This window comes from Alosa pseudoharengus, unplaced genomic scaffold (genome assembly GCF_046254945.1).
Source record: "Alosa pseudoharengus isolate Yale_2024_CS ecotype anadromous, Long Island Sound unplaced genomic scaffold, YU_APseudo_1.1 YU_APseudo_1.1_scf_6, whole genome shotgun sequence".
Classification (NCBI taxonomy): Eukaryota; Metazoa; Chordata; class Actinopteri; order Clupeiformes; family Clupeidae; genus Alosa; species Alosa pseudoharengus.
This window is the reverse complement of record NW_027468848.1, coordinates 16,942,877-16,969,243: the sequence shown is the minus strand read 5'-3', so window position 1 is coordinate 16,969,243 and position 26,367 is coordinate 16,942,877. Positions and strand designations below refer to the sequence as shown.

Sequence of the window (26,367 nt, the reverse complement as noted above, 5' to 3'; positions counted from 1 at the left end):
CTGGTCTTCTGAATCCTAACGCTTGTGTGCGTGTGCGTGTGTGCATGCGTCTAGGCTTTGATGATCTTTCTCAAGGGGCAGAGTTTAGTAAAGGATATGGGGGCTCAGCCCAAACACAACCCAAAGGGGCTAACAGCACTGGCAAAGGTACTTGAACATGTGCAACCATATTCATGCTCACTTTATATACATGGTACACAACCCACCTGGTTGTTCTTGTCTCTCACACAGTACTTCTCCTTCTCTCTCATAGGAAACAGTGGAGTCCCAGATATGAGTGCCTACACTAAGAATCAGGTGGGGTTTGTACTCCTACTTGTTGATGTGCTGTTGCTTTTAAATGCTGATTGTACAAATTCAGTCTCAATATGTCTGTCAGTCTCAATATGTCTGTCAGTGTGACTTAAAGCTGCAGTTGGCAAGTCTGACAGATTGAGGGAACTTAGCCAAAATTTTGAATATTTACAACTCTCATGCCCCTCCCCCACTACCACCGAGCACCCGATCTCATCGAGTTTGTGCTCGTCAGTGCACACCAGACTGCGATTGACAGTCAGATCTCACACAGCCCTGCTCTGATTGGACCAGAAGAACCGGGAGCTGTGGATTTTTGCAAAACAAATAACAGGCTCTAGGTGGAGGTAGAAGTGCAGGTTTTTTTTCTAAAACCGGCTGATTTATGTTGTTCTGTCGGAGCAGTGTCGGTTTCATTGAATATGATCAAAAAAATCTTGCCAACTGCAGCTTTAAATGTAAAGCTATGTTTCATTTATGTTTGTGTTTATGTAAGTGTGTAACCCTGTTGTGTGTGTGTGTGTGTGTGTGTGTTTTATTTATCAGTCATATGAGAAGGCAGGATTTCATACAGCCACACCCCCTCCATTCAGCCTGCCATCAGCATTAGGTGGAGCCACAGCATATGGCCACACCCCCTTCCTGCACATACTGCCAGCTCACCAACAACCACATTCACAGATGATGCAGGTAACACTGCTGTGTGTGAGGGCCTACAGATACGAAACTATGGGTTGTGTGTAGTGTCTCTGTGAGAAAGTATGTGTATTTGCAACTTGATGGAGGGTGTCATGATGTTTGCCACCCTTCTGTTTCTACTGACAATGTGCTGTGTGTTGAACTGTTTGCACTGTTTGTTTCTGGCAGGGTGTCCCCGGGCAACGCAGCCAGAACAGCGGCCTGCAGCAGAAGAGCGGCAAAAGCAGCTACAGCAACTCTGCTTACTGGGCAAACTAACACGGCCCCCCGCAAAACACTCAATACGCACTGTGCCGCCTCATAGAACAGAGCCTCTGGTCCTCCCATGACAGTTTCTCCTCCCCTGATTGGTTGTCCATGTAAGATATTTCTGTATGTATTTATAAATGCTGTAAATGTAAAGATAAGTTGTGGCTGTTTTATTTTTGTTGACTTTTGGAATACTGCAGGGAGATGTAGCAGCTGGGGAGAAACTCTCAGAGGGAGGGGCTCAGGCCAAGGGGCTACGACTTGGGAAGACTTTGAATATGGTTACTGATGGGATTGCGTGGGTGTGATGTGCTGCACTCATCTGATTGGCGCTTTACCATTTTAATCCTGCCCCCACCCAAAGATTTTATATTTAAAACCTGTTGCCATAGAAATAAAAATTCTAAGCAATGGAGTTTGTTTAGTGGTGGTGATCATTTTGTGTGTATTGTAAGTATATATGTGTGTCTTTGTGTGAGAGACAGAGCGAATAGAGGAGCGGGACATGACATTTTTGCTCAAACCTATAAACTCGAACCAGAGCCTCGTAAACATTACCACTCCCATGCTTTGTCCAAGATTCATTGTGGTGATTGAATAGTCTTGAGTACTAGTCCTCCTGTTAATGCACTGTGGCATAGTCACAATTAGAATTTGTGTATGTGCTTGTGTCTCCACACCATATGGCTGCTCAGTGGTGTGCTTGGAAGCTTTTTTTTCTGTTCTCTTCCTCTGTGAGTATAGCCAAAATTGTTGGGGTTTGTGTGTTGGGAGAGGACAACCAATTCCATTTAAAGGATTGGTTTACAATGTCCACGTTATTTTAGTTGTGGAGTGGGTGATAAATCCACTGCGCAGATGTTTCCTTAAGGAACAGGCTCATCTGCTCAAATGGGTCCCTTTACATGCCACTGCTGTGGACCGAGAACAGATGTATCTGCAAAGATATGTTTCTTGAGCGAGTGTTCATCATACCAAGTCTTTTTTATTGTGTACCTAATGTTTCTGGTGCAGCAGATGTCTACTACTATAACTCTGAAGAGTAGGTTCCTCCACATTATGTTTCTCATGCACAACAGGTGTCTCAGTAAAGGTCTTTTCAATGGAGTGCAGTGAACAGTCAGTATTTTGGAGCAGTTGATCCCTTGGCACAACCATGTTTCCTAAGCAACAGTTGTGTCATCTCTACAGGCGTATTCCAGCTGGGAGAGTACAGGTTGCTCAGTGCAGGTTCTCTTCCAAAGATAGAGCTGATGTATTTCCCGATAGGCAGGGCCCTCAGAACAGGTGCTTCCTGAGTACTAGACACTTCACAGCTTGGAAGAACCTTGATTGATTCTTTGATTCTTGCTGTCCTGTGAAAAAAGACTCATGAATGTTCAAGGAACCCTTAATCTAACATTTTAAAACCACTGAATATTATTTTGGGGATTTAAAAGCACTTTAAAATGGATGTTCTGAACCCGGAGCAGTGAACTGCCTGCTACTGCGGCGCTTGGGGAGCAGTGAGGGGTTAGGTGCCTTGCTCAAGGGCACTTCAGCCGTGGATGTGGGAGAGCAGTGCTCAACCACTTCCCCGTCCACATTTTTCCTACTGGGTCGGGGATCGAACCGGCAACCCTTCGGTTACAAGCCCAAAGCTCTAAACAGTAGGCCACGGCTGCCCAAAGTGGTATTGGGCAACAAACAGTAAGTAAAAGGTAAAATGCTATACATCACATAAATGCAACCCTTCTCGTTCTTCACTCTCAGCATCACTAACTTCAGTAAATGACAGTTGGAGAAATTCAGACCTGGCATGGATTACAACAAAGACAGCGTCGTGTTGAGATTTTTACCGTAATCAAGAACACTATCCTGCTCTGTAAAGACATTGTATTTGACCCCCCCCCCCCAATTCTATTATATTTTGATAAATAAATAAATATTTTTGGAAAAGAACGCATTACTAATACTGAGCAATAGCCTAGCCTACTAATTTAACTACACACACACACACACACACGAATCCCGTCAATTAGAACTCAACTAACCTTTTACACTTTTACAAAGTTATCAGAATATGCTGCTGCCTTTCTTCACTTAGAGGAGAAACGGCCTCTCTCCTCGAATAGCATTACCTACCAAAACTAAAATAATATCAAGTTATAAGGTTCAAAAACGTTAGAAAACTTTACAGAGGAACTATTCAGGAGATCCCTGGACCCATTGCGCAATACAATGTGTTGTGTGCCAATGCACATGTTTCTCCGCGTAAGCTTTTGGATGTCCTATTTGGTCTTATCTTGTCAAACACCTTTTACGCTAATTGTTTAAGTTGGAATATCCTCAATTATCAGTGGTCATTTTTACCTTTATTATCATGGAGATGATTATGGTAGTTTATAGTGATAGTCATTATAGTTTATAAATTATGATCCTCATTATGTTGGTTGGCGGTTGAATGGAACTATGGCGGGGAGAGGAATGAATGAAGCATGTATCAGCCTTGCGCAACCTTTCATTTCGGCAAACGCCTCGCACAGATCCCCACCATAGGAATTCCTTACAATTTCACATTGCCTAGCCGTAGTAGACAATAAGCAACGTTGCTGTTAAACAGGTCACAGAGGTCAAAACAGGCTACTACTTACTACAAACAAGCAGGCCCTCGTGCCAGACGACTAAACTTGGTCCTATTTGAGAGAAAAAAATCACGCATGGATTCCCACAACCCTAATGTGTTACTGCATCTAAAATGAAAACCGTTACCGTTTTCAATGTTTTACCTTAAATGGCCGTGCCGAGAAGACCCCAGCGGGTTTCACACAGAAAGCACACAGGCCACCGCCATACATTCAGAGCGAGAAGGAATGCGCGCAGGAATGTGCAGGGGGTGGGGGTGCTCGCCCCTCTAGGCGCTTCCGAAAAATACGTGTGTCTGTCCGACAAGAACTAGGCTGTGAGATGGATCGACGGTTTGTCTCCCGGAATCCCACTCCCCAGTAGCGAGTGAAAGAGATGCCCGCGCGTTCCGTGAGCTGGATTCTTAAAATCTCTGCGCTCTTTTAAATGACAAACCAGCGCGCGTGCTGAATAGCCGCGGTCACGGGGTGTTTTCGTTCCTTTCATCTCGTGCATAAGGACCGTGAGATATTCTTGTCCCTGCGACTCCATTCACCAAGAAATTGGCTGCAATTAGTGCAATTATGCTGATTCGCACTTGTGTTGGAGACCAAACAGAGCGCGCAGTGTGTTTGGTGCCCCGCGTGCTAAGGGTTACTCTGGGCAACCACTGCGAAAACAAAGATCAATCAACCAATCAGCGAATCAGACTGACGCGGAACGCTAGAGCACATAATGATGCAAATACTACGAGTAGGACTGTAGGGGAAGAGACAGGTTGAAAGGAATCTTTAATTGTTTGATACAGACATACCATTTGGCAGAAATAAAAAGTTGATATATTTTAGTCCAAAACTGGATTTATTTGGTCCCTAACATTGTACGGGTGTGCGCATAGGCCATTGGTGAAACTGCGGCAGAAAAAAGAATTGTAAGTAAAAAGTTGTTGAAGCACACAGAATATAAAAACGATGTCCCTGTCCTTTAATGGAAAGATAGCAAGACATGATAACATGAAGACCTGATGACAGACATGTGGGCTTATTTTAAAGACTGCTTAGGTGAGATGAAGTGAAATGTAGGCCTATCTGTTATCTGTGTGTGATGCCGAGTGAGGGTGGATGCTGATATGCATAAAATTATCAACAAACAAATTAATTAATTTTTGAACCAGTGGACATTCTCATGGTTGTGCGTGTTGGTTTCTAAAGGGACTCTTTCAATACAATCATACAATAATCTGCGAGAAAATAGCACTGGAGTTTTTGTCTGACGTTGGCGTTTCTGAGCCTAAAAAGAAGGTCGGTGTTGTGCTATGTTTTCCTTAAGCATCAAAGCCTAATCGCCTAAGATCCGTTTGTTCTTTGAACTTCGTGGTAGAGATACTAGCGTGTGTCTTTAAGACCCAGCGGAGTCGCGGGCCGCCCTTGGGTTGGCTGCCAGGCTCTCCGGACTGGAGCCGCTTATTTGTGGGAGGCGCTGTAGCCATTTCACCACTTAAAGCAAAGGGAGTCGGAGCAGCAGCCCCGTTCCCGAGAAACACGTTAACTCGAACAGTACAAACACACTTCCCCCCCTCCGGCGCGACGGAGCACGGCCGCAAGAGCAACGCCAACTTCCAGATCTCCATGAGCAGCGCGCTGAACACGCAGCTCCAGCGTTTCAGGGCTCGTATCGTATTCGCATCTCGTGCCCGCACCGGAGCGTATGTGGAGGTCAAACGGACGATTCTATGAGAATCCCTACGCGAGACGAGACCAAGTTTGGTTGTTAGCTTAACGGGAGGCGAGAGAAGCGCGCGGGAAGGAACAGAAGGGAAGATGGTTTGGAACGGTGCCGCAAGAGGCTGCTGGCTCTGCGTCCTCGCGCTGTGGCTGGGCTGTACGTCTCCCCCTTGTAAAGCTCGGATTTACACCAACCATTGGGCAGTGCGGATAGAGGGGGGACCCGACTTCGCAGAACGGATAGCGAGCAAATACGGCTATAAAAATCTTGGTCAGGTAGGTGTCTTCATGGAGTTACCCGTCAGCAAATGCGCTTTACCCACAAGCGATGTGTATTTAGAACCGACAATTCATCGTCGCTGCGTGTTTGTGTCTGAGACGTTCTCTAACAAGTTAATTTGTCAATTACACTGGTTTTGAAGTTCAAACGTCAAGATTAGCTGTGCTAGAACCGCTCCACCCGCAGGGATAGAAGTTTCTCCTGCCAAACAATGCGCCCTGACCATGAGAAGTATTTCAATTGCCGTCTGTCCCGGCTGGCTCAATATTGTGTTATTATGAGCACTGAAACAAAGGCCGGTGTATTTAAGTCGAAGCTACTTCTCTTCAAGCGAGCGGAACAACAGGTGTCCCATTGGAAGTCTAGGGTAGTCGGGGGATGGGAGCCCCAGGCGGAAGCGAGCAGGCTGCCACAGATGTGTGATGTAGGTAGGGATAGCGTGTTCCAAAAAACACGCTCTTGATACTTTTACCTTTAGGTCAAAATCTATCAATTTATTCTCGCGTGTGTGGAAAAGAAAACTTTGTCTAGCGCACAGCATCAGCGTACAAGCAACCAAAGTCCAGGAATGTAAACAACGTTTGGTCTGGTTTCCTCGAGACATTACTTCTGGCTTTGACCGGAGGAATGGTAACAGGCATGTATGCGAACTGGCCCATATTGTTACGCCTGATCGGGGGAAGGTTTGCGGCAGGTCGATTGGATTTGTGTTGTTGATGTGGCCCGGCATTCTTATCCTTGTTTTACCAGAATGCTTTGCGCTAACCTCGTTTTGGCATTAGAGGCGAACCCCGCTATCAGACTTTAATGACTACGGCGTAGGCTATGTGTATGTGTGGCATTTAATAGGACATCTGAAAAACGTTTTAAATAGTTAATGTGTATTAATCTTTAAGCTCAGAATGTAAACACTATCAGCAGTGATTCATCTGTGTGTGTGTGTGTGTGTCCGTCCGGAAGCGGGAGTATGTCCCTCAGAGGTAGAAGTCCAATGTTTCACAATATCATAGGTCTCCACTGTCTGTGGGAATCATTAGTTGAAGCATGCACTCATGTTTTTAAGAAAACACTCTCACATCAGTCAGCCTCTGCAAGAATGAGAGTGTTTTGACATACATTTGTTATGTGTGTGGTCATCTCTTTGCTTGATGGATTGGTGAGACCTCACCAAGAGCTATACAGACCAACCCATAGCAGGGATAGAGGGCAGAAGTTAGAGTTAAGGGGTCAGGGATTTGGGTGTTAAGAAAGGATGACAGGTTTTTTTTTAAAGTGTATGTGAGTGTGGGGGTCTGTCAGAGTTAAGAGTGTGTCAGTTATATTAGTTTATGTAATATGGCACACAAGTAATTTTGGTTAAGTGTATGTTTGTATGAATGTTTGTTGTGTAATGTTTCATAAGTGTGTATATTAGTGTATGGAAAGGTAAATGTCTGTATCTGTGTTAGGTGCCAGGTCGGTGTCTACATTACAGTGCCTCTGACTTTTGCTTACCACTTACCTGGATGAAATGTTTCATTCATGTGAATGGGTGTTTTAAATGTGCCTTTTGGGGATGTAGCTAAGGGCAACGAGGGCATTCTTCAGACAAAGGGTTTTGTTTACTGCCTAGGAAGCTCAGATAAAGTATACCTGTACTTTGGGCTTAGTTGCTTTAGGATAAATGTGTGGTGTAAACGGCTGACTGTCTCTTTGTGTATGTGCATGTCAGCATTGCTGTGTTGTGTAGGAGTATGCTCCTTAGTGTGAGTGTGTGTGAGAGTGTGTGTGTGTGTGTACATGTGGGGGTGAGTGGCTGCGGAAATGGTTGTCTGTGTGTATGGTATAGAGCAGATGGGTGTTATGAAGAGGCTTCAGTGATCTGTCCCTACAGGCGTGTGTCTCGGCATGTTCCAACTTGGAGGAAGTCTCAGTGTGCTCACGTACCCACATACATACTGGCCCTCCCTGGTTCATACCCAGGCACACTGTTCCTCACCCTTTCTCACACCTTGTACCTCAGCAGAGGAAAAGCCAACAACCTCTTTGCATGTGGACACCTTGTCCTCTTGCATGTAGTGTACACACTTAAAGGAGAAGTTCGGTGTGAAATTGACCTTAGCTGTACTGAAAGATGTTGCCGAGTACTCACATGTGTCCAATAGGCACCTTCGCTCACCCCCTAGCATTCCAAATTACGCCGTTTTTAGCCGAGTAGCTGTGGGGGCATAGCGTAGCCTATGCAACTAAATCGCTATTTTTACACCATTAAAAAGGTTCCAAGTAACTCCACACTGCATTGGTAGACTTCTGAGGGTCTTGGAACCCTTTTAATTGTGTAAAAATAGTGATTTAGCTGCATAGGCTACGCTATGCCCCCCACAGCTACTTGGCTAAAAACGGCGTAATTCGGAATGCTAGGGGGTGAGCGAAGGTGCCTATTGGACACATGTAAGTACTCGGCAACATCTTTCAGTACAGCTAAGGTCAATTTCACACCGAACTTCTCCTTTAATGGACCCAAATCTACCTGAGGCTAATCATCTGCATTATCACATCTTTTTCCACACACCCACTGATCCGATTCATGCCTTGTAGACGTCCCGTCCCCCCAGCCTCTCACTGCTGCATGCACTGCTCCTAGTTCCCCATAGACAGACTGGGTGGTCACAGTGTTGATCTCACTCTGCTCTCCATCCACACATTTCTCAGCCGACGCAGACATCTCTCAACAAGCAGCACTTCCAGCATCGCATCATTCTGCGCATACTGTGGGATACTTTGTCTTTTTTTTGGACACACTGTTTTTCCCTGATAATTAGATCACCAGCCACACACCACATGCTCCATTACCACTGATTTACAAACAGACTTTTGTGTGTGTGTGTGTGCAGACATTACTTTTTTTCCATGTTCCTTGCTTTGAGTTTACATGCAGTCAGTTATATATGCAATAAGAACAACAAACTGGCTTGTCTCTCCCAGTATTATTACTCTTGACTATGACATCAGATTGATAATTAGCAAAGTGAAAGTGCTTATAAATGATGTATATTCAAATATTCAGTGTTGTAATGTGTTTAAAGGCAGGGTTTTCCACCTATAAATCCCTGTAAGGGCGTTTTTTGACATTTTAGCTGTTCCTCTGTGGAAGCATTTTTTCCATCAATCAGACGTTGGAGTAGCATCAGAATCAAAGAGGGCTCACCCGCCGCACAGCTTTGAACTTCACGTCTCAGAACCGTTTCTAGCCTCACATTTCTTTACACGCCTGTGTGGGCTTGAAAACGTGTGTGTGTGTGTGTGTGTGTAAAGTGATATTACATCTGGTGTCACTTTTTCCAGTGCAATGCTGCTGTATAATTAATGTCAGACTAACTGGCCATAATCCCACAATGGGCCTGTCGCCTGTGTTTGTGTGTGTGTTCTAAAGTCTAATATTAGACTGTGTATGCACCACTGATGAGGTTTGTGTGTTTGTATATTAGGCTGTGTATGCACCACTGATGAGGTTTGTGTGTTTGTATATTAGGCTGTGTATGCAACACTGATGAGGTTTGTGTGTTTGTATATTAGACTGTGTATGCACCACTGATGAGGTTTGTATGTTTGCATATTTTATGAACACTTGTACAGAACTGATGTAGTGTGTTTGTCACTCCCACAGATTGGTGACCTGAAGGACTACTACCACTTCTTCCACAGCCGCACGATAAAGAGGTCCACTCTCACAAGTCTTGGCCAGCACAGCTTCATCTCAATGGAGCCAAAGGTAAAGCACACACATGGGTGCTTACTTGCGTAACTGTGCACCACTGACCATGTAGATGAAGATGCTGCACTAAATGACCTGACCTGTCTTTAACTCTTTGTCCTGATTTATATGTCCAGTTTCAGTCAATGGGCACGAGTTTGAGAATTGAATCTCACTGTGATAACGGGAGTGCATCCATAGTGTTGCACGTGTGCTAAAGCAAGTGCTAAAGCAAGGGATAAGGTGCAATCAAAGATACTAAGTAGGCAGAGCAGGCTGATGTTCCTGAGCAGTAGCTTTAAACTCTATGTGCCAGATGAGATAACCGTATCCTTTAAAATGCCAATGGGTCTGTGGGTCTGGATAGTTTTGCAAGGAGTTAAATGTAGCATTTTTTCTGTTCCGAAGAATTAAATTGATTAAAATATGACTGTAGCTTCTCGGACTTGTTTTAAATGCCATATCACATCCATTTGTCATTTTGTTTATCCATGTAGACTAGGCCTATACGATTTTGACACAAACTTTTTTGCATATTCAGTTTAATTGTCTGAATTTGTTTATGCCTACACATTGGAACACATTTGCAATTTCAAATATAGAGCTTACATTATGTTAGATGTTCAGAGCTATCCTGAAATGTTAAATGTTCAAATGAAAGCCTTTTGTCAGAAAAGGTTAGCTCTATTTTTTTATGATAATAAAATATTTAGGATGGACCTTTGATCAGGTGGACATAGGAAGATCGGTCTTATGTCTATGCTTTGACAATTCGATGTTTGTAGCCCAAACTGCCATCTTATTCTATATCCTATTATGTAAGGTGGCCATGCGGTAATAAGTAATCTGTTGGTAGACCATGTTTGAAACAATTTAATTGTTGTAGCCTATTTTTGCCTGTTGTAGCCTAAGTTTTAGAATGAGCCCCAATACTTTCCGGCGTAAGCGGCACGCTCACATATTTTCATCCACTCCCCCTTCACCTTCTATTTTCCTAATTAAGTACTTGCTGTATGAACAAGAAAGAGTCGACTGCGATCGAATAGTCAGGAAAGAAAGATGGTGGAAGAGAGACTGCGACTATACCTGATTTAAGTTTGTTTGCCATACACTTAGCAGTTGTTCCACTTTGCAACAATACAGTGAGTGCTCCAGCCACACTGGGATCTTTGGGAAAGTGTTTGTTTTGGATATTACAAGATATACCATGGGATATCCCAGATAGGCAACACTTTTGTATGCATTCTGTCTACTGAAGAAAAAAGAATTTTGGAGAAGGTGTTCATTGGATTTCTTCATCTGTTTCATCTAATTAGACTACACAGTATGTGAATAGAAACCTCCGGAAAAGCGATCCTGTATTTATCCTATGAATGACACTTGTTTGTTGCTTCTTGAGCATGTCATTTAAGCCGGACAAATGATACTAGCACCTCTTCCCAGACTCACAACTTTTCCTTCTTTTTGTAAAGCGTATATTAAATCCTGAAACATTCGTTTTTGCCAGGAATGATCTCTCAAACTCAGGCTTTAAATTTGTCTTACCACTTTGTGCTAATTTTGTCATTCCCTAGCCTCAGCTCTACTCCACTCATTCCCTACATAGTGCACTGCATAGTGAATAACTGGTTAATTACTATGCAGTGCATGAGTGGATGTTTCAAATGCAGGCTCTGTCTTTTCTGCCAGTCTGAGAGAAAACTTGACTTAGCAACATTATCTCTTACAGGGAGGCTACACCAGGCACGTAATTTAAAGTTTTCCGTTCTGTTGCAACAATCAGCTTCCATTATAATCAATAAAACTGGCTACACCAGATGTGATAGCAGTGCATATGTTCATAAAAATTAGACCAGTCTTCTAAAACTATTTTTATGTTCAGACCCGGTGTAGTTTTGTTATGTACGGAGCACTAATAATCACATTGAGATGGAGTCGCTCTGCCACAAAGTGGTCCACCGGCAGCAATCAGCAGGAAATTATTTTAATAGGTCTCTCAGAAACATATGGGTTTCTCTCTCTCTCTCTCCCTGTGTGTGTGTGTGTGTGTGTATGTATGTAATGTGATCTCTATTCTCATATGGTTTCTGTTCATACCTCTTTCTCTCCTTTCATTTCCTCTGTATGTTCTCCACCTGTCTCCACTCTGTGTCCCTCTCTGCTGTTTTTACGGCTTGTCTCACTGAAGCCATAAAGAGATTTAAAGCTCCTGAAAAACACCTATAAACTTCACAGCTCAGCTCACAAAGAAATGAGGTGGGAGTACCCCCCTGCCTCTGTCTGCCTCACGCACCTCTCTCTCCCCCCCCCTCTCTCTCTTTCTCTCTCTTTCTCTTTCTCTCTCTTTCTCTCTGTGTCCCTCTCTACCCCTCTCAGATTTGACCTCTGTCTCCATGTGTTGTCTGTTTGGTTCTCTTGTGTTTGTATGTGAATATGCATTGATTTTTTTTTTGTAGTTGGAGATGTTTTTAGGCATTTTAAAATGTTAAAAAGTTCAAATTTCAAGTTGAGTAATTTAGCAGACACTCAACGATGGGTTCAGGACTGAAATCTGAGTCAGTGTTGGTAGCGTTAACATGGCTCTACCATGTTCTACAAATATGAATAATGTGTTTGTGTGTGTAATGTATTTTTTTGTCATGCCAATCGTTCTTGATGTTGTGTTTTATAGTGATTGTGGGTGGGTGTCTGAGTGTTTGTGACGGATACCTGTGTTGTGTGTGTGTTGCAGGTTAGCTGGGTGGAGCAGCAGGTGGTCCGGCGGAGGGTGAAAAGGGATTACAAAGCAGTCCCCCCCCCTCCCAGCCAGTCCTCCATCTACTTCAATGATGCTAAATGGAACAGTATGTGGTATATTGTGAGTATGTCAGAGTAACTGTGACAATAGGTGTGTGTGTGTGTGTGTGTGTGTGTGTGTGTGTCTCAACGTCTCAACCTTGCAAATTCACAAATTCCAATACACACAACCTATGTGTCACAACAGTATACGTAATAACATATGATTATTTTGAAGTTGTTAATTAAGACTGCTTTGTCTGTCTTTGGTGTGTGTGTGTGTGTGTGTGTGTCTAGTATGTAGAGGAGCTGAAGTGCACAGCGTTTATGTTTGTGTGGCTGGTTAATGTGTGTGTGTTTTGTGAGCGTTAATGGTTAATGTTCTCTGATAACATAAACACTTTGACCTCAGTGCTCTCCTCCTAGAGATCCATGCAAACTCCAGCCCTTTCATGAGCTTTTGAACTTTGTGAGCAAACACCCACATAGTCATACTTGCACACGCCAGATAGTACAGGAGGCAGATGCCACTCTGAAATATAGAAAACCACAGTTGATGTACGTGCTAATCTGTCCTAGATATGCTTCGTGGCTGTCTTACCAAACTAGTGTCTCCTGTCCGCTGTACTGCTGGTGTTTTTCTGATCTTATTATCTGTCAAGATTATATCAGTGAGCCACTGGCGCTATCACTTAGATGCATTCCTATGATTTGAGCACTTCCTGTCACCTAGACAAGCTGGCTTTGTGAAGCGCTGCTGTTAAAGGCCCGTCTGTTTTATGCTGGGTCCCATCAGCTGATAAAACACTGTGTTTCACTTTGATTTATTTAGTTTGACACATCTCCTGGTGGTGTTTATTGGTGTGACGCACAATATTCTGTGGGTATTTGTTCTGCGTTTCCTTCACTCTGTGTTGCTGCTGTGATAGCAGCCTGTCTGCGTTAAGTATTTTTCTGTGCTCAGAGGACATGTTACCGGGCTGCCTATATGACCGTCTACATTGGAACTTGTGTTAACAGGCGGTTTCCCCTGGCTCTGGTAGCTGGCTTGAATCAGCTTAGAGCTGTGCAGCCAAAGTGTGTGTGTGTGTGTCTCTGTGTGTGTCTCTGTGTGTGTCTCTGTGTGTGTCTCTGTGTGTGTCTCTGTGTGTGTCTCTGTGTGTGTGTCTGTGTGTGTGTCTGTGTGGTATGTGTGCGCTGTGTGTGTGTATGTCTGGTGTATTGGCAGGATTGCTGTAGAAGAGGGAAACACCAAAGAGTAATGAATGTCAGTGTGCACTATATATCTCTTATTGGAAGTATACACAGATTGAGGCAACAGCATATGTTTTAAGAATAATGAGGTATGAGAGTATTCATCAAGAATATACCACCTTATGAAGACTGCACTCAACCTTACGAAGTATATAGGTATGCAAATCTGTGTGTGGTCTGTATGACTAATGGTCTACTTTCAGGATGATCACTGCCTCCCTCTTTACAGTCACTGAAACACTAACGTGTGTGTGTGTGTGTGTGTGTGTGTGTGTGTGTGTGTGTGTGTGTGTGTGTGTGTGTGTGTGTGTGTGTGTGTGTGTACACTCAGCACTGTAACGGAGACCTCCATAACTGCCAATCAGACATGAATGTGGTGGGGGCTTGGAGGAAGGGCTACACTGGGAAAGATGTGGTGGTCACGATACTGGACGATGGCATAGAGAGGAACCACCCTGACCTCATACAGAACTATGTAAGTGGATATTGGTCATTGGTTGTATGTCTATGAAGGCAGGAGAGTATCAGTATCAGTTTGTAAATAGCGAGAACATGCATGTGTGTATGTGTTTAGACTTTTCCACAGAGACCTGGAACATCAGTACATTTATACAAGTCTTGACTTCCAGGCCAAGAGGTCCCATTGGGTCTGGAAAAAAGTTTGTTTTTCTCTGTGTGTGTGTTAGCCTTTCCAATAATTTGACTGCTTCCATATAATTCTGTTTCCAGGACAACCAGGCCAGCTACGATGTCAATGGCAATGACATGGACCCTATGCCCCGATATGATGCCAGTAATGAGAACAAGTAAGACACACACACACACACACACACACACACACACACACACACACACACACATACACACACACACACAAACACTTTCAGTATTCAGAGTGTGTGTGTGTTATTGGTCAAAGTTCAGAAGGCTCTGATTTTTATTGACTGATGGAAGCAAACAGCCAATTCCCACTTTCATGTCACCTACCTCTTTTTCACTTCTCTCTTTTTCTCTGATTTTTCTTTCGTCTCTTCCCTTCCTTCTCTCTCTGTCTCTCTCTCTCGGCCTCTATCTGAAAATGGGGGTGGTTGCCAGAGGAATGCTCATTCCTCAGTCTGATTTAAAAAAGGCCTGCAGGAATATTGGGGCATGTTGGACTATGTCTGTCTCTGTGTGTGAGTGTATGTGTGTGTATGATTGATCAATCTGAAATACTTTTACTCACACAATCACGACTGTGCACAGTGGAAAAGTCTGTATGTGTGTGTGTGGGTCTATGTGTCTATGTCTAGTTCAGTACTACCCCCCCCCCCCCACCCTCTGTAAATTCAGTAAGTGTGTGTTGGTGCTGTGGCAGCAGACACACAGACATTCGCTGACCTTAGCCCCAGGCCTGACCCTGTCCTTCAGCCAGACCACAAAGTGCTGCCTTGTAGAAAGAGGACTGTATGTCTGGCTTCTGCCTGACCGTGTGGCTGAGCATGTGTGTTTGTGTTTCCGTGCACATGCATGTGTTTAAGGGTGTAGGTTAAATAGTTAAAACTTCATTGAGTGAAGCACAGATGTTCTCTGTTGGATAGACAACTCTGTGTGTGTGTGTGGGGGGGGGGGGGTCATATTCACAGAAAACTAGAAAACTGTTGGAATGGATTGTCCTGGTTGGCGGTTGTGCCGGGTCTTTGGGTTGAGACTGGGTCAAAAGTGTGTTTGTGTGTGTGTGTGTAGGCTTTCTAATGTTTCCAAAAGTGTGTTTGTGTGTGTGTGACTGTGTGTGTAGGCTTTCTAATGTTTCCGGCGGGTTCCTCAAATATTCGGCCGCGGTGTTTCTGCTGGCAAGCCAACACTGCGGGCAAGAGCAGCTGTTCTTTCTAAAAACACATGCGAGCATGCACACATATACACACACACACACACAATCACACACACACACACACAATCACACACACACAATCACACGCAATCACACTCACACACACACAATCACACTCACAATCAACACATTTACTTACTGAAGTAAGTACGTACTGTAAACAACACACACACCCCCACTCAGACAGGACACAGAGATGCATCATAATCACCCTTATCACATCCCATTATCATATGCATGTCCACACATGCACACTGCTAGCACAGATAACACATAAGGCGTTATAGTCTTCTCTGGTGAAACCCACCATAAGCCTTCACCCGCACATACACCTTAAACCATAGCTCAATTGACTCAATGTACACACACCCCTACACTAGATGGCCTGCTGGTTAAAGGGGAATTCTGCCAATTTTTCACATAGATCTCTGGTTCTCGAGATTCACCCCAACTGCTACCCGGGTGACGCAGCAGCCCACTGCTCTGTGTGTGTGTGTGTGTGTGTGTGTGTGTGTGTGTGTGTGTGTGTGTGTGTGTGTGTGTGTGTGTGTGTGTGTGTGTGTGTGTGTGTGTACACTGACCAAAGATGGGTAAAATGCAGAGACAGAATTTTTTTCTGGATCAATGATGGTATGGCAGCAATGCTAGTCTCACTTTAAGCATTGTTTAGTTAGCTCTGATAATATTGTCGCAAGCACTAAATTGTGTCTGTGTGTTTAGGCATGGGACACGGTGTGCAGGTGAAGTGGCAGCATCAGCAAACAACTCCCACTGCACTGTTGGAATTGCCTATAACGCACGCATTGGAGGTGACGCACGTGCATGCAAACCTACATGAACCCGCATACAAAAACCTACATGAACTCGCATGCATGGATTGCACATTTCACACGTGCACAGACATCTGCTGGCACACACACCAACACTCAGACTTTACACAACAGCTCATCTTATTTTCCTCAATTAACTCAAACCAATAATAGTGACATTTTCTGGGTTTGCATGTGTATGTGACACATGTATATCTGTGTGTATGGTGTGTGTGTGTATGGTGCATGTGTGTGTGTGTACAGGTGTGCGGATGCTTGATGGCGATGTGACTGATATGGTGGAGGCCAAGTCGCTCTCTCTGCACCCGCAGCACATAGACATCTACAGTGCGTCCTGGGGACCAGACGACGACGGCAAGACTGTGGACGGTCCCGCCGCACTGGCCAAGCAGGCCTTTGAGAACGGCATCCGCCTGGTACAACCTCACCCCTAACACACACATCCGTTTAGTTCATATATTCTTGGGGAATCAAAGCAATTGTGGGACTGGGTGAGCTGGAGCAGGACCCAAGTCCTGTGTTCCCTTATTTTTGCTACTCTCCCGTTAGCTTGTCTGAATAGTTAACCATCCGCGTCTTAGTCTGGCAAAGTACAGGTGTACAGATGTTTCAGATGATGCATAACCTGAGTTTCAACGATGTGACCTGAATCTCTTGCGTGCTGTCCCACATCCTCCCAGGGCAGGAAGGGCCGGGGCTCCATCTTCGTGTGGGCCTCGGGCAACGGCGGCCGCAGCAGGGACCACTGCTCGTGCGACGGCTACACCAACTCTATCTACACCATCAGCATCAGCAGCACAGCCGAGAGTGGACGCAAGCCCTGGTACCTGGAGGAGTGCGCCTCCACCCTCACCACCACCTACAGCAGCGGCGAGAACTACGACCGCAAAATAGTGAGTGTGTGTCTGTGTGTGTTCATGGTCTACAGGAGTGTGAAATAGGCAGGTTGTCTTGTGGTACCCATTCTGATTTCTCTGTAGAGAGCCTCCAGCAATCAAGTGTGATCAGGAAGAGCTCTTTACTGTTTGGTTTCCTTTGATCAATTCTCCTCTTTTGAAGAGCTGTTAAATGGTAGAAATTGGGGTTTTCTAAAGGAGCACAGGGCATTTCGTAACATGGTCATGTCTATAAGTAATGTAGGACATCTCTGTCTGAACAGACTACACTGACCCTTTGAGACTATTTTTCAATCTATAGTTCACCGAGATGCACCGGTCATTGAAGTCCATAATTGTTGGCTACACATTTGACAGTTGTCTACAGCAGATATGCTAGCTAGTAAATTACACTGGTGACTGCCTGGTAAGGTTTGTTGTGTCTTTGTCTCAGAAAACTCAGGTATTGTTTTCTAAATCTTATTGTCCTATGTTAACAATTAAGCAACATGTTTATTAAAAAAAATTTAAATATTTAGGACGATGATGATGGACCGTGCAATGGCAAAGCATGGAAGAAGTGCTGTTTTATTGCCAATGTTTTGGTGGACAAGGAGAGGTTTTCTCTCAGATGTTTTCTTGTGTAGTCAGCTTTTGGTGGCTATGAATAATGAAATGATAGTAAGTGAACAGCGGTCTTGCAATAAGAATCTCTGACGGTCCCCCGCGGAATGTGACTCCCCCCAACGCAACTAGGCTCCTCTCCAGCCCTGCTGATAATGGAGCTGAGAACTGTGACTGTGAGTGTTTGTGTGTTTATCTTCGATTATGTAGAAGAGTCGCTGCCAACTACAACAGTCGAGAGCCTGGCGGCCACATGATGCTGGCTCTGTGTGTTTTGCAGAGGGTGTTCCGTGTGTAGAGTTGAGAGAAAACGTTGATGTAGTAATGTGTTGTAGTGTCTTTCAAAAAAAATGATTGAAGCCATGAAGACATGTTGGCAACGTTTTCATGTTTATGTTATTGAAATGACTCAAAGAGTTAAATCCCCTCAGTTTTGTTTCTTTGCCTCTCATGGTTATGGTCTCATGTGCAAGAACAAAGTTTCTTTGTATTTGCAGGATATATAGGTCTGTTGTAAATGAATCCTACAAACTGTATTTTCCTTTGTAGTTATAGAGCTTGCTAAACTTCATGGATGTGGATGTATTGCATATTGCGAAAGTTCTGGGATATAGAGAACCTAAGAGGGCAATGTTGTTTTGGCAAGTTGTCCTGCGCTTTACACATCTGAGCACCAGTCATAGAGACCTCTGACCACAAAAGTGTGTGTGTGTGTGTGTGTGTGTGTGTGTGTGTGTGTGTGTGTGTGTGTGTGTGTGTGTGTGTGTGTGTGTGTGTGTGTGTGTGTGTGTGTGTGTGTGTGTGTGTGTGTGTGTGTGTGTGTGTGTGTGTGTGTGTGTGTGTGTGTGTGTGTGTGTGTGTGTGTGTGTGTGTGTGTGTGTGTGTGTGTGTGTGTGTGTGTGTGTGTGTGTGTGTGTGTGTGTGTGTGTGTGTGTGTGTGTGTGTGTGTGTGTGTGTGTTGTGTGTGTGTGTTTGTGTGTGTGTGTGTGTGTGTGTGTGTGCGTGTGTGTGTGTGTGCGTGTGTGCGCGAGCGCACATTTATGTGTGATTGTGCCTGTTGCATGTCTGCAAGGTGGTGAGAATGTTGGTGTCCTGGTGTGACCTGAATTTGACTTTAGTGTTGGAGAACGTGTGAATGAGGCGGAGGGAACCCAGGCAGGAGGAGGGAGGCCGCTTGCTCTCTCCCCTCTCTCAGCTTGTCTTGAGTGGCTGTGCGACATTCCTTGGGTCTGTGTTGAAACTCTGTAGCCTTGTGCGTACACACTGTTTGAACACAGGGAGGTGTGTGTGAACAAGTAGGCACCTCTCCATCGGTAACAGCTTGATGTATCTTAGCAGGAGATGAATATGTGGTTACAAAAACGGACTTCTGTCAGTTCAAGAGCAGGATACAGAGGCATTCCTTTAGATCTAACTGATTTCTCTGTTTAGGCTAAACAAAGTATTTGATCGTAAATGCATGTATTCATGTACCTGTTCCCAGTCATTTCTGTAGGATATGAAATGACATCATTCCAACCTGAACATTCATTGTATATTAATCCAACATGTGATTAGTCTTTGTTGTCACATGGCAAAACTAAAACTAGTTTTGTTATCAAGCCTGCAAGAAATGGGGAGTTGGGGGTAGGGGGTCTCACAAGTCATTTAAAGCAAGTCTAAGTGTCTGACTTTCATTATACAATATTGAATTTTATTTTTACATTCTACATTCAAAGTTTGGTATAATTGAATTAAGTTAGGAATGGACTTCCGGAGTTCTGTTTGGAATGCAACCTGGCAGATATTGCAGGGAAGACCACCAGTATAATCAAGGCTCATACAAAGGGGCCTTATATGATTTTAAGAATGAGGAATGTGAATGAGTGTGAGTGAATGTGTGGATGAGAGGGGGAGTGAAACGTTCTGGAGGTATGGATGTTCCCACGCTGGTGGCTTCTTCTCCTGTTTTATTCCCTTCAGTCAAGATCATTGAAGCCCTGAGTTTGAAGGAGACTTACAAAGGCCTCTACCCCCCTCTCCCTCACTCTTCCCTTCCCCCACATCTTTCTCTCTTTGTCTCACCCCACTTCTCTCTCTCCCTCATTCTCTTCTCTTTCTCTCTCCACCCCCCCCCCTCTCTCTCTCTTTCTCCCCAGATCACTACGGACCTGCGGCAGCGCTGCACTGACAATCACACGGGCACCTCAGCCTCAGCACCCATGGCTGCTGGGATCATCGCACTTGCCCTGGAAGCAAAGTAAGACACACACACACACAAACACACACACATACACACACACACACACACACACACACACACACAGACACAGTCAGGGTGGTCTGAAGGTCTACATACATGCAAACTTTAATCACATGTATGTATATGCACCCATACAGTATCCTTGCACACACTTGCATATTTCTCTCCATCAAAGACACGCACAGACTCTTATCTAATAACAGGCCTGTCTTAGACAGTGCTGTCTGCTTAATAATCAGTCTGCTTACTGAAATGTGCTCTCTTTCTTTCTCTCTCTCTCTCTCTCTCTCTCTCTCTCTCTCTCTCTCTCTGTCCATCTGGCTGCCACGTGAGGTTTCCAGAGAAAGCTTTCTGACCCACATCCTTAGCTCCACCCCTGACAGATTCTTTCTCATAAACTCTTTAACACACACACACACACACACACAGACACACACACACACACACACACACATACACACTTCCTCTGTTTAAAGGTGATATCCCCCACATCATAAGAGAGTGTGTGAGGGTAAAAAGTGTTATTAATAACAGACAAATGTGTGTGAGGGTGGTAGATAGTCTGTGTGATTTTATGTTTAGTCTCAAAGAGGAGTGAGACATTTTATAAACTCTGGTGTGTGTGTGTGTGTGTGTGTGTGTGTGTGTGTGTGTGTGTGTGTGTGTGTGTGTGTGTGTGTGTGTGTGTGTGTGTGTGTGTGTGTGTGTGTGTGTGTGTGTGTGTGTGTGTGTGTGCACGCGCAGTACTCTGCTCACCTGGCGGGATGTTCAGCACATCATTGTGAAAACCTCCCGAGCCGGTCATCTGAGCGCGCCTGACTGGAAGACCAATGCAGCCGGATACAACGGTACACTTCCTCTCCCTCTCATACACACACACACACACTCCATGTCATCACAAAGGGTCTAAACGTTAGTTCATTAAACTCCTAAAAAGAGAATGTAGAAAACCCGAAAGAAAAGGGCAGAAATACAAACTTCCGATCCACTATCAAATGCATAAAGACATGCTCTGTATAAGTCTGAAATATGTAAAGCACGACAGTCTGTTTGTAAACTTCTAAATGAAACGGGACCAAACTACCTATCAGATGTTATCAGCAATACACATCTGCCAGACCTCTCAGATCACAGGAGGAACACTTGATAAAACCCACTATCAGAACTAAACATGGTGAAGCAGCTTTTAGTGCTAATGTGGCTAATGTTAATTGTAAGTAAACCACGCTTGTTGACACACTGATTTAGGGAAAGGGCAGAGAGTGGTCCCACAAGAGCTGCACACTGCAAAAACTGCTTATCTAACAAAATCTAACCAAGTGTTATTAATCTTATATCAAGATAAAAAAAACTAGTTGATATTGTTTTCAGTAAAAAGAAGAAATTTTTTTTTAACTTATTTTAAGGCATCTCATCTTGAAAACAAGCAAATTTGTCTGCCAGTGCATTAAGCAAATTTGTCCTGAAAACAAGCAAATTTGTCTGCCAGTGCGTTGAGCAAATTTGTCTTGATAAGACTCCTTAAAATAAGTTAAAGTCTTCTTAAATTAAGTCAAAATGATCCTTTGAGAGGGCGCTAGGTAAGTCTTTTCATACTAAAAACAATACCAAATAGATTTTTTAATCTTAATATAAGATCAATAACACTTGGTTAGAATTCATTTTTTGCAGTGCAGCACTTCTTCTCCGTCACAGACAGCATATACCACTGGGCTGGACCGCTGGAGGGAAACTGAGGACTTTCTGGGCTATACATGTTGTTTATCTTTGAAACTGAGGACTTTCTGGGCTATACATGTTGTTTATCTTTGAAACTGAGGACTTTCTGGGCTATACATGTTGTTTATCTTTGAAAAGTGGAAAGCCAGGAGATGAACATTATCTTGATGACTATGTAATTATTACCCAAAGCAGGTGCAGATAACCACACCAAATAAAACAATTGATAGCTGATGACCACACACAGCAGAACACTGAATAATTCCATGTCTTCCTAGGATTTACTAAAATGGTGCTTTAAAAGAGTGCTGAAAATGAAAATGTGGAACAGAATAGTGTACTCATTACACAATGAGTACATTACCAAGACCTCTCTCTCTCTCTGTTGTCTGTCTACTGTTTTCGTCTGGCTATGTCCGAAAGGCTGCTGTGAGTGCTGGCACATAATGCACCAGTGCTGTTATGAGACGGTGCCTGTGTCTGTGGACTTTATTCTGTTTTTTGTTTGATGAGCTGAGGTGGGTGTGCAGGGCTGACCCCATATTGGCTGCCTGCCTCAGCCACGATTACAAGCAGGGAGGAACCCACCATTGGTTGCAAGAAAACAGTGTTTTTAGTGTCCAGCACACCAAAAAATGTGTGCTGGACAGTGATTGGTTGAGAACTAGCAATGCTGAGCTTTGATTGATTGTGAATGAGTTTTGCTGAGCCCTCATTGGCTTAGGTTATACATAGGTGTTGTGAATGATTCTGAGCCGTCATTGGTTGTGGGTGCTGTGGCTAGTTGTTTGTGAATGGTCTGCTGAACTGATCTCTTGGCTATGTGTGTAGTCAGTCACCTGTACGGCTTTGGATTGATGGACGCGGAGGCGATGGTCCGGGAGGCGGAGCGGTGGAAGCAGGTCCCTGCCCAGCACATCTGCCTCGAGAGCGCTGACCGTCAGATCAGGTTGGCATGGCAATGGGCCTCCACCCCAAGTTAAATGTCATGGCTGTGTCTAGATGTATGTGTGCTGTAGTCCTCTTGCCATGTGTGTAATTGTGTGTGTGTGTGTGTGTGTGTGTGTGTGTGTGTGTGTGTGTGTGTGTGTGTGTGTGTGTCGTGTGCAGGACCATCCGTCCAGATCATGTGGTGCGCTCTGTGTACAAGGCCACCGGCTGTGCCGAGAGCTCCAATCACCACGTCATCTACCTGGAGCATGTGGTGGTCCGCATTACCATCACGCACCCCCGCCGAGGCGACCTGTCCATCAACCTCACCTCACCCTCAGGGACCAAATCCCAGCTGCTCGCCAACAGGTCTCACGCACATGCAGACACATGTACACACCAAAACACAGACACCACTAACACACAGGTTTTATGCCAAGACATGCTAGCCAAGCTCAGTCAACCTAGATTTCTCACAAGCACATTCAATTAAGCTTATTATTAAATATTATATTCGCAGATAAATGAGCCAACATCAACATCCATCTCACATAACACGCAGACTCTCACATCCAATCCATTCCCATGAGCTTGTGTATTGTGTGCGTCCAGGCTGTTTGACCATTCCATGGAGGGCTTTAAGAACTGGGAGTTCATGACAACTCACTGTTGGGGCGAAAAGGCAGCAGGAGACTGGATCCTGGAGATCACAGACTCACCCTCACAGCTCCGCAGCCAGAAGGCACCAGGTACACACACACACACACAAACACACACACAAACACACACACACACACACACACACACACACACACACACACACACACGTGATGCTCAGCTCCCCTGTGAAGGGTTGAGGGGAGCTCAATCCCCGTCCTTAACCCTATCATAGGCGTCTCAGTCCCAGGCTATGGATTTGACCACACTTCACACTCCTTCTCCTTACCTGCTCAACTGACCTTGTGGTCACCCTCCCTCTCTAGCTGTCTCTCTCTCTCTCCTCTACCTTTCATTATCAAAAAACATCAGCTCATCCAATTCCTATATTCTTTGTTTCTGTCCCTCTCTCTCTCCCGTGTCCCATTTGTAGGGAAGCTAAAGGAGTGGTCTCTGGTGCTGTATGGCACCTCTATGCACCCGTACTCTGGACGCAGTGACAAGCCCCGTTCTGTCTCCGCTGTGGAGCAGCCTGCTGACGATGACACCCACGAGTACAACGGTCAGTGGTGACATTGTCACGCGCCCTGGTTGAACTTTGAACTCAGATGCTCCTAAAGGAGCGGTTTGAATGAAGCCACTTAGTATGCCCTCATTCAAAGTCACTCAGCACTGTATATTTAATCTTATATTCAGGCTCTCCCTTTCTCTCCCTCTCTCTCTCTCTCTCTCACACTCACACATACACACACACACACACACACACACACACACACACACACACACACACACACACACACACATATAAATGCCATGTTCTTCCCAAGGCTGTAGTTTTGCTGATGTCAGCTGAAATAATGACAGTCATGACTGTGGTGAAGATGTGGATTGTCACGCTGGTTATGGGACTTCCTACCAGTACATACAGTACATTTCCTGTCCTGGGGTTGTTTCAATGAATGAAACTTGTATAATCCAAAACTGTTGTAAACTGACTAGACGATTGATTTCTAGGAGTTGTTATGTAAAATGATATGTAATTCATTAGGCTCTCAGATGTTTTTGTTCTTTATTAAAAACAGTTTTTGAAAATTACACATCCTGAAAAAAAAACAATGTTTTTCACAGTTTTGTTGTGATAAAGACTGATATTGTTTTTTTTATTGTGTTAAAAACATGAAATTAAACATAAATTCTAGAAATAAATGGGAATTTACAACTGTCCCCAAGTCATGCCTGGTCACGTTTACATAAAACACTACATAAACAATGTGCAGTACGCCTTTAAAGTTATGACTCAAAGGCTGTGACCAAGGTGATGCTGAAATTGATCAAGGGTAAGTCCTCATTAAATTATTTGATTTTAAACTGTTTGGGGTTTTTTGTATTCTATTTTTTAGGGGGACAATCTAAAGGGTCAATGGAATTGTATATCTAAAATATGTCTGAAAAGGTCACTAAAATCCTTGCTTACATGCGAACTGGTTTGTCAAAGGCAGAGAAATAGCCATTAAATTGACTGACCGTCAGGCCCGGTCATGTCAGGCCCATCATAGTCCTGTATAGATACATAGATAGATAAACTTTATTCATCCCCAAAGGGAAATGACAGTGTTCCAGCAGCACAAACAGAGAATTCACAGATACATACATGCATACATTTTATATAACTGGCCTACTGGTTAGCGCTTCGGACTTCGTAACCGGACCCCGACCAGTAGGCACGGCTGAAATGCCCTTGAGCAAGGCACCTAACCCCTCACTGTTCCCCGAGCGCCGCTGTTGTTGCAGGCAGCTCACTGCACCGGGATTAGTGTGTGCTTCACCTCACTGTGTGCTCACTGTGTGCTGAGTGTGTTTCACTAATTCACGGATTGGGATAAATGCAGAGACCAAATTTCCCTCACGGGATCAAAAGAGTATATACTTATACTTATACGTATATATATACTTATACTTAGATGAGGTGTGACTGGGCCTGACAAATAGCGTATTAGTTCCTATTAGTTATTTTCAAAATTGCATTTTATTCAAGAATAAAAACATCCTAAGATGGCACAATAGGTGTTCCTCGTAGTTTAAGATTGCCTCCATATGACTCAATGTTCAGATTCAAGATTTTTTTTTTTTGTTCCAAGATGTTTTAAGTGAAAATGTACGTACGTTCCTGGTAAATTTGTCCCTTATAATATTAATGTAATATATGTGTGTGCGTGTGTGTGTGTGTGTGTGTAGGTCCCTGTGACTCAGAGTGCAACGAGCGTGGCTGTGAAGGCCCTGGTCCCCAGCAGTGTATTAACTGCCTCCACCACTTCCTCAAGTTCAAGAACAACACCAGGTTAGCTGGCATGCAGAATTGAGAGCCCACCCCTGTTTTTTAAACCTTAGCTCTGAAACCGATGACAAAGTTCTAGCTGAATCATTACATATAACTGGCCTACTGCATATGGAGTTTTGCTTAAAAGTCGTGTAATGACCCGTGTCCTGCCGCAGGACATGTGTGTCGGAATGTCCACCGGGCTTCTTCCCTGATGACCGTCAACGCTGCAAAAAGTGCTCGGCCCTGTGCGAGTCCTGCGTGGGCGGCCGCAGTGACCAGTGCAGCTCCTGCAGACAAGGCTTCTACCTGAAAGAGGGAGCCCAGACCTGTGTGCCCTCCTGTCCTGATGGCTTTTATCTGGACCAGGGTATATAGCATCACTCCGTCACACACATCCACATTTGGATATGTATACAGTACTGTTTTTTTTTTTATTACAAATTGTAGAATTTTGTGTTTATTGTAAAACATTATGCTACATCCAGGTGTGTGTGTGTGTGTGTGTGTGGATTGCTGATTGTATTGTAATATGCATTGATCTAGATGATGAGGTTGTATGAGTGGTCTTATTTCTAATGTGTGTATTTGTATTTCATGTGTCAGACTCAAAGAAGTGCCGAAAATGTCAAGAGAACTGCAAGAAGTGCACAACTGCAAACATCTGCACTGAGTGCAAGCCTGGTCTTAG

General features: G+C 44.2%; 2 protein-coding genes across 2 annotated transcripts in view; both read left to right on the top strand.

The window, feature by feature from the left end:
- Positions 1-15: 15 nt before the first annotated feature.
- LOC143105667 (ubiquitin-associated protein 2-like) lies at positions 16-1,657 on the top strand. The gene is made up of 4 exons (XM_076269726.1): positions 16-147; positions 254-297; positions 841-984; positions 1,162-1,657. Exons 1-4 carry the CDS (start codon positions 45-47, stop codon positions 1,249-1,251), a joined length of 381 nt encoding a protein of 126 aa, XP_076125841.1. The 5' UTR covers positions 16-44; the 3' UTR covers positions 1,252-1,657.
- Positions 1,658-5,340: 3,683 nt separating this feature from the next.
- The window catches only part of pcsk5b (proprotein convertase subtilisin/kexin type 5b), a 38,375-nt gene continuing 17,348 nt past the window's right edge, over positions 5,341-26,367 (top strand). Inside the window, exons 1-17 of the mRNA XM_076271305.1 lie at positions 5,341-5,846; positions 9,497-9,601; positions 12,315-12,440; positions 13,944-14,087; positions 14,342-14,418; positions 16,203-16,291; positions 16,556-16,728; positions 16,993-17,205; positions 19,950-20,050; positions 20,798-20,901; positions 22,604-22,721; positions 22,883-23,071; positions 23,315-23,451; positions 23,793-23,921; positions 25,595-25,697; positions 25,853-26,046; positions 26,283-26,367. Of these exons, the coding sequence (XP_076127420.1) occupies positions 5,667-5,846; positions 9,497-9,601; positions 12,315-12,440; positions 13,944-14,087; positions 14,342-14,418; positions 16,203-16,291; positions 16,556-16,728; positions 16,993-17,205; positions 19,950-20,050; positions 20,798-20,901; positions 22,604-22,721; positions 22,883-23,071; positions 23,315-23,451; positions 23,793-23,921; positions 25,595-25,697; positions 25,853-26,046; positions 26,283-26,367 (2,267 nt within the window). The 5' untranslated portion in view covers positions 5,341-5,666. The remainder of the gene's footprint in view (positions 5,847-9,496; positions 9,602-12,314; positions 12,441-13,943; positions 14,088-14,341; positions 14,419-16,202; positions 16,292-16,555; positions 16,729-16,992; positions 17,206-19,949; positions 20,051-20,797; positions 20,902-22,603; positions 22,722-22,882; positions 23,072-23,314; positions 23,452-23,792; positions 23,922-25,594; positions 25,698-25,852; positions 26,047-26,282) is intronic.